General features: G+C 44.6%; 1 protein-coding gene across 3 annotated transcripts in view; it reads right to left on the bottom strand.

Annotated features, from left to right (window-relative positions):
- HECW1 (HECT, C2 and WW domain containing E3 ubiquitin protein ligase 1) overlaps positions 1-15,769 on the bottom strand; it is a gene marked incomplete at both ends in the record, with an annotated part of 479,237 nt that overhangs the window by 307,869 nt on the left and 155,599 nt on the right. Inside the window, one exon of one of the 3 annotated variants that reach the window (XM_082661881.1) lies at positions 13,491-13,535. The exons of the other annotated variants lie outside the window; for them this stretch is intronic. Within the exon in view, the coding sequence (XP_082518007.1) occupies positions 13,491-13,517 (27 nt within the window). Of the gene's footprint in view, positions 1-13,490; positions 13,536-15,769 lie in introns of those variants that run through there. 3 annotated transcript variants of the gene reach the window in all.

Here is a 15,769-nt window from a genome sequence, read left to right as displayed (position 1 = left end):
GTCCCCAGTAGGATGGTATTAGATGCAGCCTTTGGGAGGCAATTAGATCATAAGTGTGAAGCCCTTATAAATGAAATTAGTGCCCTTATAAAAGAGGCCCCAGAGAGGTCCCCCATCCCTTCCACCATATGAGGTTACAAGTAAAAGATAACTGTCTATGAACCAAAAAGTGGGCCCTCACCAGATACCAAATCTGCCCATGCCTTGGTCTTGGACTTCCCAGCCTCCAACACTGTAAGCTATAAATTTTTGTTGTTTATAAGTCACCCCTTCTGTGGTATTTCACTTTAGCAGCCCAAACAGACTGAGATACCCACCTAATCTATTTCTTTATTTCAGATATTTTTAGTCTAGAACTTCTATTTGGTTCCTTTTTTATACTTTCCATTTCTCTGCTGAAATTCTTCATCCATGCATCCATTCTAGCTTTCTTTTTCAGAAAATCCTTGAATGTGTTCACAACAGATGTTTTAAACTCCTTATCTTTAGTTCTGATATCTGGTTCATCTATGGGCCTGCTTCCACTGATAGATTTTTTTGTTGATTTATCACATTTTCTTGCTTCTTTGCATGTTTTATAATCTTCCAAATTATCTATGGAACACTGTTTATATAAGAACAATGGAGCCTAAAGTATACTATTTTTTTGTCTGTTTGTTCTCCCATTACAATTCCAATTCTTTCCTATATCTGGAGGTTAAGAGGAGGAACGGATCATTCATATTTTGCTAAGAGTTCAGCTGGTTTAAAGCTGTGCTGCATCTCCCATGGCTAGATGTATGGATTTTCTATCCTAGCTTTCATCCTACAGAAGCCACTTCCCACCCTCAACAATATAACTGCTGCCTAGCTCACAAATTTTGCCTTTGCCAGTTCTAACCACACACACACACACCACAAATATTTTTGCCAACAAGTTAGGTCAGTGCCAATGCCAACTCTATGAGTACAGGTTGTTTAACAAGTAAATATGACACTTTCAATCACACTTGACTCCTACTGGACAAGTGGAGTGTTTCTAGATTTCCTGGGCCAATACATCAAAAAGAGTCTGGGTCTGTCCTGCCTGTCTATATTCCTATTCAATTATGCTACCTTACTCCAGTTTTGGAGCCATTCCTGATTAATATCTAGCTGCAAATGAAGTCTATAATTAGTCCCAGTATCTGTATGCCCCTGAACTTCATATTAGAATGTTATACTAGAAAAGACATGGGATTTGGAGTTAAACTAACTTGAGTTTATCTTTATTTTTTAAAATATGTTGGGGGTAGGAGTTTATTAATTTATTTTATTTATTTTTGCTATGTTGGGCTTTCTCTAGTTGTGGCAAGCGGGGGCCACTCTTCATCGCGGTGCACGGGCCTCTCACTATCGCGGCCTCTCTTGTTGCAGAGCACACGCTCCAGACAAGCAGGCTCAGTAGTTGTGGCTCATGGGCCTAGTTGCTCTGCAGCATGTGGGATCCTCCCAGACCAGGGCTTGAACCCATGTCCCCTGCATTAGCAGGCAGATTCTCAACCACTGCACCACCGGGGAAGCCCGAGTTTATTTTTTTTTTATTATTATTATTTTTTTCAGTTGTGACTTTTTTTTTCATCTTTATTCGAGTATAATTGCTTTACAATGTTGTGTTAGTTTCTGCTGTACAACAAAGTGAATCAGCTACATGTATATATCCCCGTATCCCCTCCCTTTTGAGCCTCCCTCCCACCCTCCCTATCCCACCCCTCTAGCTTGTCACAAAGCATCAAGCTGATCTCCCTGGGCTAAATGCTAGCCCCACTACTTCTTATATGTGTGATCCTGGCATCTTATTAAACTTTCTGAGTCCCAGTTTTGTTATCCATAAAATAGAGAAGACAATATCTGCCTCATAGAATTGGGAGGATTAATGAGCATTTAGTAAGTAATGAGCACTGAATGAAATCTTGCCATGTGCCAGGTATTGTGCTAAGTGCTTCTCCCATGTTATCTCATTTAAATGTCACAATGTTCTTTACAATTCATATTGCTATGAATTTATTTACATTTACATATGAAAAAATGAGCTTTAAAGAGGTAAAGTCACTTGCCTCAGGTCATATAAATCAGCAGCTGTAAAACATGGATATAAACCTAAAAGAAATCTGAATCAAGAGCCTGTAGTCTTTATCCACTATGCTGAAATTGCTGGAACTTACCGACCCTCAACACAGTGCTTTTACTTTTACTAATTAAAATTATACAATTAATAATGTAAATAAAGTCAATCCCCATTAAGTCGACTTGGTCTAGATGACTATGCTCTATCTTAGTTTTCTACCTCCTCGCCACTAGAGGTTTGCTGCTAAGCCCGCATCAGAGTTAGAACTCTGACCTAGACCCCATGCCTCTTGCTTGAGGCCCTAACCTGCCCTGCTCATATCAGTTTCCTTACTCAGAGGTAGAGTCTCACTCAACTGCTTAGATGAACATTCCCAGAGCGTCCTCAAGGAATCATGTTAGTAGATGGTATGTTTTTTAAAATGCCATACAAATGCTGCATTTCTAAAACCCCTTCTCGTCACATATTAAACATTCTGAGAGGTCCTTCAGCTAAGAAATCAGATGAAGCTGGTTCGACCTCGTGTTTCCCAGGCTTACGTGAACACGGAACCCTTTTTTGAACAGTTGTTGATACCTCACCTTGAAGTGTTAACACATATACTGCCTTTATGTAAACATCTGTTTGTGTCTTGTGCCCTTGGATGCCTCACAGCCCCTAATGCAGAAATCAGTAAAGGCTCACAGAATGCATGAATGATGGAAAGAATGAGCAAACACCTAGTAGTAATCATTGTGACACAAATTGCTAATCTGGAAGGGGAAGAGAGTAGACATTTTTCCTTTTTGTTCCCTGACTTCTGTATCAAGTATACTAAAATGTTTAGACTCAGGTTGAAATGAAGCCTTAGATAGCACAAATGGAACCAAACAAGCAATTCACAATACATTATCTATATACACGTCTTTCCTTTTTTGGGGGGAAAGAGGAACCACAGAGAGAAGGGAGATAAAGGAAGATCTGTCCTAGGAAATGTTGCTTTAGTGCAGCAGCTCTTACTGAACTAATCACTCCCTTGGCACACGTTAGGTTAATGTCTTACTTACTAATTATTCCAGTATTGTACTGTGGTATTATTACTCAGGAGAAATTACTTTGGTGCTCATCTTTTATTCTATTATATTCTTACTTGGCTTGAACTGTAATTCTTCCTTTTTACAGTGCTCAGTGGGCCTCTTACACCACATATAGCTTTATGACCAACATACTCACCCTTCCCATTCACTATTTTGGGTAGTATGATAAAGTACATAAAAAGTCATTATTCTTTTCCTTGAAAGCTCTCAAAATACTGATGAGCGCCTACTATGATATGGACCTAGAGTATGCAATAACTTGAAAAGCAATTGCCCAGAGCAAAGAGTCAAAATCTACCTACTTAATAATAGGAGCTGGTGTACAAGGTAATGAGCAGTACACTTTGAAAATTAAAAAGATGGTTCTAGAAAAGACCAACTAAAAAGTACCACTTGTCTTATTTTTATACCTGTTTATATTAAATAATGAGGTCCAGATTTTCTTAGAAGCAGATGACATCACTTTTTGTAATAAGGAAGAGATACTATCCGCTCTTATCTAATCAACTACAATTCATGTTTCCGTTTCCAAGGCAGCATCCCTTCCTTAAGGACACTTCATAAATCCAGGTAAAGTTCTCCCCTTGTCTGTGCTCACAGAGCTATGGTCTTTGCCTTCAGAATACCCTTATTGGCTATGATTTGAATGAGTTTCCCCTTCACTGGACTGTAAGCCTGGAAAGTCAGGGCTGGCTTTGCTCACCATTTTATTACCTGCACTTAGCACAGCATCTGGCCCCACAGTAGCCACTCCACAAATATTTATGAATAAATAATACATGTTAAATAGTACATATTTGTGGAACAACTCTTGCTGCATACAGTGGTGACTGAAGTTCTCAAGGCAATGTAGTATCTGAAACGCTACTTGACTCCTCAGTTGTTTCTATTTCAAACATTTTTCCTCGGAAGTAGAATTCCAGATAAGGAATGAATACAAGTGAGCTAGCAACTTGGATCCCACTGGGCACACTTATTCAGCTTTTAGATGCCCTAATTCTTAAATAATATAGAGTTGGGGTTCTAACTTTTAACTCATTGTATTGATTAATAGGACACTGTGCTTCTCCTTCTTGACTTGTAATTGTACTTTTCCACACATGTCTGCAATAAAGAAGGGAGTGGGTTACTGGACTGAGGGAATAGAGATGCTATTGGGCAGCCCAGTGAGGAAAGACAAAGTGATCCCGGAGAAAGTAATTAAATACCCCTCCTTCTAGTAACACCTAAGGGTCTTAGGGGTATAAGTGACTGTGGTGGAGACAAATGTAGACAGACAACAGGTACAATTGGTTCTGTGGTTTGCAAGGAAGTAAAGTGTGACTCTTTCTTGGGGAGAGAGAACCAGTGTCGGAAGCGGGAGGAGAGAAATGATAATTCAATGGAGGTAGAGCTGAGAGGAGCCTGGCTCCCCGTCCGCTTTCGCAAAGGATGTTCCAGGGCAGCTGGGGGGATGAACTGTCTGCTGAGGAAAGCAGAGGTTTTTATTGAGTTCCTGTGTGTATGATGTCATTAGATTGTATATTGACTTAATGTTGATATGTGCACTTTCTAGTATATTCTGCTGAATTCCTTGACATAACTTTCCAGCGACAGTGCTTGTCTGGTATGTCAGATATTTTCAAGAGGGCTGGGAAAACAGAAAAGAACACCTGGCAATATTTCATAAAATTAATTACTTGGGGGAATTCATGAAAAATTGCAGATACACGTGCTACAATATAAGGTTAGTGGACCATGTCATATTTTCTTCTAACAATTGCCTACATTGTGTTATTTTTCACTTAAGTGAGACTCTATTAGTTTACCCTTAGTGGTCACTGATTCTCCAGTGAAAAAAGGATCCTCTGTGTTTGGTCTCAGATTTGAAAAGACCCGAAGATGAAATTGGAACCTGACTCAGGAAACAAAACTATTCCCAGACAATTGTTAATCTAACCTGGGGAGACTTATTAACAGTCAGTCACGATTTGCCTGGAAAATTCCCCTTAATATGAGCTTTTGGTAGACAGACGGCGGTCTTTCTACACAGATCCTCAGTCCAAAGACCTGAACTCCATTCCAGGTTGTTCAGTGGGCAGCTTTAAGCAAGCCCCTTGCTTCCCTCAGCCTGTTTCCTCAGGTATCAAATGAGGATAAGTTCCTGTGATAGCTCTGTCCACCGCTTATGATTGGAGGGAATGTCATGGACATTAAAGCACTTGGAAACTTGAAAGTAATGAACAAATGTAAAACGGAATTATTAAAAGGGTGGACTCAAGCCTGCTGCAGACCTACCGGCAGCCATAATAAAATAATCATATTTAATCTGGTAATTTGTTAATGGACCTCCATACAGGCCCATATATAAAGGGAAGCTCATAAAGAATGTAGATTTGTCCATATCCAGATGGTGTGTGAATGCAGCCTGCATCGTCATCACTGTTGCCACCATCACCTCCATTATCACCGTCATCAGCATCACCGTCACCATCATTATCATCACTATTGATGTTGGACAACCACTGTGCGTCAGGCATGAGACAGGGCTTTTCCCTTCACGCTACCATTAAGTTCTCTCAGCAACCCACAAGACTGCTCTTTTATTATCCTCCTTTGAGAAAAGAGGGGTTACAGGCTCCATGAAGTTGCCAGTGGTTCCCAAACTCAGCTGTGCATCAAAATGACCTGAGGACTTTTCAAAAATGCAGATACCTGGGTTTCACATAAAAGCTACTGAAGCGGGGACTCTATTGATGGATCCCAGGCAGCTGGAAATTTGTTTTCAAGCTCTACAGATGGTTATCCTGAGCAGGCAGACTTGTGAATGACTGGGCTAAGTAACTTCCTCAAGGTCGCATAGCTGGGAGCAAAGCTGGACCCTAACCCAGGCTAGCCACTGGAAACCCATGTCAGCTCTCAACCACTTTTCTGTCTTGCCTGCCTGCAATCTATTTAACTGAACAACTGTCTTTTAATGACTTTAATTGGCTTTTCCACATTCTACCTCCACTATTAAGCTATACTGCAAGATTACTTTTCCCTTAATGACCATTTAAATGTTTCATATGAATGACTTAGTTCCCAAGGATATTTTATACTGTGGCCAGTTGCTAATGATATGATAGCATTTACCTATAGCTGAACGTAATAACTAATAAAAATTAAGATCACAAAATGTGTGGGTCTGTGTTTGACTGCGGGGAACTCACAACCACTGATCAGAGAATATCCATTTGGTGCTGAAGGAGTTTTGTACAAGGGGCTGTGAGGGGAAGTGGATGGGGCCCAGGGCAGTAGTGGAAGCCTATGCTTTTTCTACTTAAAGGTCCACGTGAATTTCCCAGGAATCATACTAAAATGCATATGTTGATTTAGCATTTCTGGAGTGGGCTTGACAGTCTGCATTTCTAAGCTCCCAGCTGGTGCTAAAGCTGCTGGCTCCTGGGTATAGGCAATTGTAACCGTAGGGTGGGTATGAGGAGATCCACTCTCAGAAGAATGAGCACAGGCCTGAGGAGTGAGGCCTCAGACTGCCCCTCACTGATGGGGATACTGAGTGTGGAGGACACCCAGAGGTATGCTTCCGACATGAGAGAAGCAACATGGGGGACGCATGGCCCAGCAAAGACTCTTTTATCTACTATGGAGTAGGGAAAGGTTATTCGTTTAAGTAAAAAGCACATTTAAATATTGATTAGAGGGCTTACAAACATATGGTTATGAAATTTATATACATTTGGAAATATTCTGTATAAGTCAAATGAGTGAATTCTAGGCCAACGTCGGTTGACCAGCTGGAACAAGAAGGAGGGTGCTGCCGAACGCTGACTTTCTTGGGAGGATCCCATGAGCCAAGGCTCCCGTGGCACGTGCCCCGTCTAGCTCAGGGACACTGCTTCCTGTAGTCGCTGTGGCCACATCCCTACCTGTCAGGTGATGAATGGCATGGTACTCTGAAAAGCCACATAGAAATGAAAATAAACAGCAATTGGAACAAAGCATGTGCTTTGGCTAATGCATTTTGTTCTTCAAGTCTGGGGAAGGTTTTGCTGGTGGAATTGTCTAAGGGACAAAAGATGAAAATAACCAGAGAACGGGCTTGCGTTTTCATTAGGCAGAAGTGTAATGAAACCGTAACTCTAAGACCTGCGACTGTCCAGAGTGAAAATATACTAGGTGTGGTGAATTGCATTAAGTCTCCTGCTCTGATGGGCCAAATGAAAGCACTCTGGGATTGCAAAAGGATGGGGCTCATTCTTCGACTAGATGGCTTCTCCAACTTCACCTGGGACTACGTGAGCTTGGCAACGCCCTGACAGTCCCTTGCAGCAGGCAAAGAGAGTTAAATCTACAGAGAGTGATTGGTGGGGAAGGAAGGAGGAGAAAGTTTCACAGTGCCCATCCAGTAAGGAAGGGTCCTGATGCTGGAGACATCACTGCCCTGCACATGTGCAGGGCTGACATCAAAACAGGCTGGAACGATGGCTGCCTTCAGAGGCCAACAGGAGGCGAGCTAAGTGAGAATAATGACGATCGGAAGGTCCTAACAGGGACCCCCTCATTTAGCTCTTGCCCACTGCTGCCAAGCAGAACGTGAGTCCAGGGCTGCAAGAACTTTTGCTTTGTTTCAAAAGGAGCTATGATTCGAAAATTTTATATAAAATTATCCATTTTTCTAAGTCATCCACAAAATCACATCCAAAAAATAAATAAATAAAGCCACTGGCAGCTAAATAAAAATAATGTCATTAGGGAGTGTAGAGGTGGTGACCATGGGGCTATATTTTTACACAAGTTCAGAGACGGCATGGGTTTTCAGAGACTGAACCCAGAGGTGGGATGCGGTAGCAGAGCAGGTGAACACAGGGTGTCCCCAGGTCCTCTCTTCTCCATCCATCTTTACTCTGTTCTTTCTTTCTTCTTAGCCCTTCTCCATTCCTGACATCATGTTATAAACTTATTTGTGACCTTCATCTTCTGACAACCCCTCTCCTCAACTAGAATGAATGCTTCATGAGGGTTGGGGCTTGTCTGTCTGTTCTCGGCTGTCTCCTCCACACCTCTACCATGTCTGGTACGTAGTAGGTGTTTGCTTAATAGGTGCCCCGTGAATAATAAACGACTGGTACGTGCCTCCACCTAGAACATCGAAGCCAGGATGAACTTGTGTCATAGGGCCCTTACTCCAGAGTCTGATGTCCAATTTCTAGTGGTTCACGAGGCTGCTTTCGGCCAGGGTGACCCAGGATAACGTCTATAAGAAAATTTGAAGGAGAACAAAATACTCCCAATCCTACTTCTACCTTGTTTTAAAAACTCTGCAAGAGAGAAAGGCAAATACACATCCATTTGTGGTGTGTATTTAGCTGTGATCATGAAAATACTGACTTATTATTTGAAATCGTGTAAAACAAGAACTTTCGTTAAGAAAGCATAGCTGAACAAACAGACCCAGGAGCCATATCTGCTGACACACAGCGCCGTACTGAGACCGAAGGAGGACATCAGCAACGCCGCATTCTCTAAGAATTCTGCACCACACAAACTGGCCATGAGGGGATAAAAAGAATGCTGGGGAACTTCTAGCTCTTTCTGAAAAAGAAAATCCTGGCTCTAAATCTGGCACTACCCAGTAAGAGGGGCATCTCATCTGTGGCTGCCTATAAAACTGGCACTCCTTTGCTTGAACAAAACCACTTACTATACACTACTTCAAATAAACAAAGCTCAAAACAGACACACATGCATGTTTTTTTGCCACCTGTTGTCTGAGGAAAATAGCTATGCAACGTGTATGCCCTAGTTTAAACCAGTCTTTGAATTTCACACAAAAGCCTCCTTCCTCTACCAATTTCCCTTTCTAAAGTTGAGTCCACAAAAGGACTAGAAATATATTTCCTGTTCAGTGAGAAAAAAATATGTTTCAAGGGCAGTCCAGACCTTTTGTAAAAACACTTACTTTGAAAGAACAGGACAGATTACGTATTCAAAACAAGACACCTTCTATAGAGCAGACCAAAAAGCTGTTCAATGCCCTGGTCTTGCTCTGTGCTTGCAGCTCCGGCCCTGCTGGGCATAGTTAACAGAAAGGGTTGAGCCTGCATGGTCTGGTCCTCTGGGGCTGCTGCATCAGGAGGATGTTCAGAACAAGCACTGGGACAGGCTGTGAGCAACTCAGCAGGGCAGTCTTATCTCTGTGCTGAGGCTACTGCTTCCTAATGGGGAAATATTGGTGGTAGAGCTCTCCCTTCAGGGACAGGCAGAACCAAGGCTCCCCAGATGATCTGACTCTGGAGGAGGGAGGGGCGCCCATCACCTGTTAGGCAGAGGCAAGCAGTTCCTGAAGAAGGCATCCTTTGTCAGGTCAGACCCCTTCCAGACTCACCCAAGGCTATTGGTCTCCTTGACATAGTTTCTTGACTCTGCCGAGGGCGTGACCCAGCTCACTCACTAGCAGTGGGGATCACACTATTTCTCTCTCATAGTCAGGAGGGCTGAACTGAAGGCAGTGACCAGAGAAAGGTTAGAGGGGAGACCATGGTGGTCTCAGTGAAGTTGAAACTCAGTGAAGTTGAAAGCTCGTGGCTTCACATGCAGGGAGATCTAGCTACAGTAGTCATTGAAATACAGTGGCTTAGGACTCTGGAAATTGAAGGCTATTTTCGGGTGGGGGAGGGTGGGGGAGGGGGAGGAAGGGGGAGGACAGCAATCAGCTTTTTAATTGAGTTTCCAAATGAATACGTGTAGAGAATAAATGATATACTGATTTTCTACTGGTGTCAAGATGACAAATTGTGGGGTGGAATGGAAGGCTTCTGATGACCTTTTCCTTTTATGCCTGGATGATACCGTAACTGAAAAGCGAGACAGAGATATAGAGGAAATTTAAGGAAGCTGGCTGTGGGCTTCAGAAGCCCAAGGATTCACACCTCTGTCTACTAATACATTCTAGACACGGAGCTCACCACTGTGGACGTGATGGGGTGGGGATAAGTTGTAGGAAATCCTGGGATCATTTTCCGTTTAGAAGATGTAAACAAGAACACAAAAGTTATGGAACCATGAGGTGTCCCTTATCATACAGAATTTGGGGTCAAGGAGAAGCAGTGGGCCAGGAACATTCCACATCAGGAGTCGTGAGCAGACACGGGTCTGTGGGGTGTGCAGTCATGAACGGACAGGAAGCTGAGTGGAGCTCGGGACTGAGCCTGGGGCTCCCCTGGGCCCTGCCATCTCTGGGTGATCCTGGATAACACACAACCTCTCTGGGCTTCAGTTTCGGCAGGAGGAGGTTTAAGATCCCTGGAATTTTAATGCTCTGTTCTTCTAAGTCTGTCCACCTAGCACATGCCCTGATCCAGAGAGAAATCGAATGAGCCATGCTTTTCCCCCTATTTCTTCCATTCCCTCCCCAACCTTCCACGTAAGGCAGTAAATTCCAGCAAAGGACCATTTCTGACCAAATTCTGAAAAGCCCAGAAGAACAGATTTTCTGGAGTCTTTGGAGTGTTGCAGATGAGCTGCTGGGATACTCCTTTAAGAAAGGACTCCTCGCCCGGCGGCTAGGAGGGTGGCAGCTGACAGCTAGACAACTCCTTCAGGCCCACCTCAGCCTTGGGGTGTGCGTGGTCTTCTTAGGGGGCCCTGAGCTACGAGAGGGTACAAGGGCCCGGTTGATCCCACCCAACATGGGTGTCTCAAAACAGGCAGGCTTTGCTCCTGAGGGCTCACGGGGCTGGAAGGGACTGTGAGGCTGCAGCCCCAGCCTGATTCTACGTCCTTCTTCTCTCCCAGGCTTTACTTCTCTCTTGAACAACCAGCATCTACATCCCCGTGGACCTGACAAACAGAGATGCTACTCACTGTAACGTGTAAAGCCTAAGGTTTTTTTGTTTGTTTTTCCGAAAAGGAACATTGACAGACTATCTTTGAGTAAGAAGATTCTCTTTGTAGCATAAAGATATGCAGTGTAGATTTCTTTCCCATTCTCTCATTCACAGACACACAGAGACTTAGTTCCCACCAGCTGTAACCACTGGTTCTCAACCAGAGGTGCCTGTAAGACATTTTCAAAATGCAAATGCCCAGACTCTACATGCAAAGCTATACTTAGTGGTTTGAGATGTACCCTGGTTGAGAACCACTGGTTTTAGCATGAATGCTTCGTCTTCTTCCAGAGATGAGCATTTATCCTGCTGAGGACCGTATCTACAGAAGCTGAAAAGCATATCTACATTAAATGCTCAATTAAATGATCCCTAGTTCACCTCCAGCTATTTTGGTAAACCCAGCCCGTAATGCTGCAGACTCATTCTGCAACATGGTGAATCTTCTTGGAAAATATTATAGAGAGGTGTAGAAAACCTTAGGATCGCTTCCGACTTTGAAGATTTAAGCGAAAAAGGCCAAAGTTATGGGGCCATAAGATTTCCTTTATCTTGCAGCGTTTGGGGCAGGGAATTTTAAAGCGAGTTTCCACGGAAACTGGAAATAATGCAGCTGGTTCCGTCCCCTCAGCTTTCTAGCGTCACCATGGTGCCAGAGGTTGTGGCTATGCACATTTCACAAACTAAGTCCTTTGGGAGCATCAGTCGTGCTCGCTGTCTTCTCTCCCCTGTTAATCAGGGACAGCTCACTCACACAAATGTCAGGGGAGAATATTCGATGATGGTGTTTCCTGCATCACTGAATAAAGTCCCCTGAGATGATGTGTGTGCCCATGTAGCTTTGCTATTGGATTCAGAGAGGTTTTCTTCGAGGCAAGGTTTGTATCTGAAGACACACAGGAACTGAGATTCCCTAGGACAGGGAAGCCCTCCACTTGCCAAGGACATTAGTCTTGGAAAGAGGAAAGGGGGGGGCATACTCCCAGCATGTTAAATGCACCCAAAGGAACTACTTGATATTTTAAAAAGATTTCTCACTATATCTTCACAGCCAAAAAGAAAATTCAGAAGTCCCAGGGGAATGTAAACGGATGAGAAGGCTGCGCATCGGGGAAAATTTTCTCTTAGCAAAAGTCAAGTGTTCTCCATTTGGGGAAGACGAGGGGCGGGAATAACTGAGTGAACTTCGAGAAAGCAACTGTGCTGACAGCACAACCAACTGGGACGTGCAATAAGAAAAGGGCATTTAAAGTCACTGCACTGTGACTGCCCCTGGACATTTCGCAGCACATGATTAAGTCCTAATTTAATGCTTCCTGAATACAACCCATTAAATGCTCGTCTCTAAGTGCGTTCCTCAAAACTCACTAATTAAGAAAGCGCCCCTCTGGGTGCTCTGGAAGCGGTGCCCTGGGGTGGGGTGGAAGAGAAGAGCGGAGTCTGAGGCTCCCTCTTCCTCCTGCGAGCTGGGCAAGACCAGGATGCTCACGAAACACCCCACGCTTCCTTCTCCTTACCGCACGGTTATTTCCGGGATTAGCTGAGTCCGCATGTGGATATGCTTAGTAAATCTGTGAAGAGCTATGCAGATATGAGCTTTTATTATTATTAGTTTTTAAAAGCCTCATCTAAAGATTGGCAGCATCAGGGGCCGGGAGTCCAGCTCAGAGAGGCTGGCCGCATTGGAATTCGTGTTCCTCACTTACCCACCAGGAGACTTAGAGCAGTGATGTAGCCCTCTACGGCCCAGTTCTCTCATACATAAGATGGGAACTATGGTCGTACCTACCTCTTCAGATTGTCATGAGTGGAGAGGAACTCACGCAAGAAAAGCATACTATACAAATCATGATGTACGGTGTCCGGTAAATGTGGGCTGTGATTATTACAAACCAGGGCTGCCACTGAAAGCTGTTAAACTGTGCAGTACTAGCAGGAGAGGACGTGGAGGGAAGTCTGAGGGGGCTGGAGGAAGGTCCTTCTGGGAGAGCCACCAGCTGCTCGGGGCCCCTTGCAATGACCTGGCAACCTCCCAGCAGCCGGCCCGACTCTGAGTAAGCAGGAGAAACCGTTGCTCTGGTCTCCAGGCATACTCCTCAACTGTAAGATAATTACCCACCACCCAGCAGAGCTCTCAGCTGTGATTCTGGAAGGACCATCAGAGAGTGTTTGCTTCCAGGTACAAATTCACTTGTGACAACTAGACGTTCACATCACACAAGAGGAACTCGACATGCAAACCAGATCATCTCAAAATGGAGCACAGTCAAATTCGGGGTGGAGGCAGGCAGTGGGGGAGGGGTGGGTGATGGATCTCAAATGTCAGGGCTGCACTCGAGAGAACTCCTGGGCTGGGGCAACCGCGAAGGGCTCCGGGTTGAGGCACATTCCATTATGAGTGGAGTGGGTTTATAATGGAATGACATGGATGGGTTCTTATAATCAGAAAAACACACTGACCTTCACACTACACAGGTGCAGCAGCATAATGACCCACCACGTGTACGCGCATCAATTCCTGGGGAAAGTCCAACGAGGTTAACTCAGCGTGTATCCCAAGCAAACAAAATCAGTGACATCACCCGCGTGAGGCACACTCTGCCCCCACCCCCGCCAAGAGAACTGGTTTGGGCAACCGACATGTACAAGGAAAGATGACACGAAGATCATACTCACTTTGAAAAAAAAAAAAAAAAAGGACAAATGGCAGCATTATTTTATACTGTGAATAATTTGACTTGGATTTTTAAAATTTAAGGGGTAAGAATCATGGGTCTAGAAAAAAAATTAGTTTTCCTTTTCAGGAAACAAGGATTTGGTGTGGGATCTGAAGGGAGGGAAAGTTCTGTTCCCCCAGCCTTCTGAGAAAACTACCTAAAAGCGTCCTCAGATACGTTCCACTCGTAAGACCCCCTCAACCAGAAAACAACCAGATCTGTAGTTAAACTGCTGAAAGTGTCACTGACTTATCTAGGCGCCTTTAGTCACTCAGGCATTTACTCAGATGTCAAAGACTCAAGAGGAAGCCCCATCCCCTTGCAGGGTGTCACCCCTAACGGCAGTCACTCGTCACGCCATCAGCACTTTAAATAGAGAAACCACGTCAAAAATTAGGACTTGAACAGAGAGATGCCAGGTGTAGGTATTCCACCAGGGTCCTCTTCATCTGGGGATCGCTTTGGTTCCTGAGTTTTAAATTCTCATTTTATTCACTCATCTTCCTCTGAAGGTACATTTGTGGTCAGAGTAATCAATACACCCTTATCCCAGAAGAAAGCAGTATGCGATCCAGCTTTCCCAAACCCCAGTGAAACCTGAAGCTTTGCTGATAAATGGATTCGTGTAAGAATGAGCTGCAAGCTTGCATTTTGTGTGCCTGGATTATCTTCCCGTCCCTGGTCCAAGCAGATTTGGATAGGAAAGAGAGAGAGGTTCAGCCTCCGTATTCTAAGATCCCGCTCTATGCCAACGTCACGTTGGGCGCTCCTGGGCTCTGCATGGGTGAGGCCCCTTTCCCTGACATGACCACTGGCCTCCCAGCTGCTCTTAGGCTGCTCCCAGCTGAGCTCCATCTGCAGGCTTTCCCATGTTGGAAGTCCCCAGACCCTCCTATATCCACACGAGGGCCCCTATTCCCACCTATGGCCGCGATGACTCTCTCAATATTGACAACATCCACGTTTCGTTGACAGTTCAGTGTTCTCATCTGAAGTCCAAACCCAGCATCCCCCGGGACTTCTCAGAGCCCCTCCAAACACAGTGCAAAAGGAGCTCAGGATCTTCATCCTCAAGCCTGACTCAGTCAGGGTTCCTCATCCACTGGGTCTCCCGCTGGGAACTCTGGCATCACCTCAGGTCCTCTGTCTCCCCCAGACCATCCTCTACATCCAACCAAGCCCCCAGTTCACTCACTCGTTCCTCTTAACCATTCTAGATCCATCTGCTTTTCACCATTTCTACCTTCTCCGTAATGGCCCAAGCCTCCCTTTCCTTCCCAGTCTCAGTTGATCCTAACTGGTCTCCAGCCCCACCCCAAAGACATTCTCTGCAACAGGCAGGACGTTTCTTAAAAAGGGAACATCTGAGCACGCCACTTCCTTGCTTTGGTGGCTTCACACTTCTTTTAGGCTAAAGTGCTAAATACCAGTTTGACACTTACTGCAGACAAACGTGCCAAATGGATCTGGCCCTGCTTCCTCCCTGGCCCCGCTGCTTCCCTCTCTCCCCACCCTCTGGCCACTCGGGGAGTTTCACAGCCTTCAGAGGCACTCGCCTCTCTTTTCTTGGAGGCTGCAGCATGCTGTTCCCTCTGTCTGAAACACGCTTCCCTCAGCCCTTTCCTCTCCACAACCTTCAGGTCTTGGTCTCCCTGGGACCACCCTGCCCCACCTCTCACACCCGGCCAGAACACATGCCGCTGGAACAGAGCTCTGTATTTATTTTAGCAGGTTTGAAAATAATTCTAAAGAACTAGGTATGTAATTTATTTAACATCTGTCTTGCAAAGATGACCTGGAATTCTCAGAGCTGGGGCTGTACAAGGAGTGCTCTCTATGTGCAATGAGAATTGGACAAGTGAATGAATGAATCATCAGGGACTGTGTACACCCTTGAGGAACTCACAGTCTAGACTTCAGAAGATATAAAAGGAGCCTTTTGTTGCATCTGCCCTAAGCCAAATGTTGAACCAATTAATAAAACACACACACACACACACACACACACACACACACACATTA

This window comes from Grampus griseus, assembly GCF_964374135.1.
Source record: "Grampus griseus genome assembly, chromosome: 9".
NCBI classification, from domain to species: domain Eukaryota; kingdom Metazoa; phylum Chordata; class Mammalia; order Artiodactyla; family Delphinidae; genus Grampus; species Grampus griseus.
This window is presented reverse-complemented; position numbering and strand designations above follow the sequence as displayed.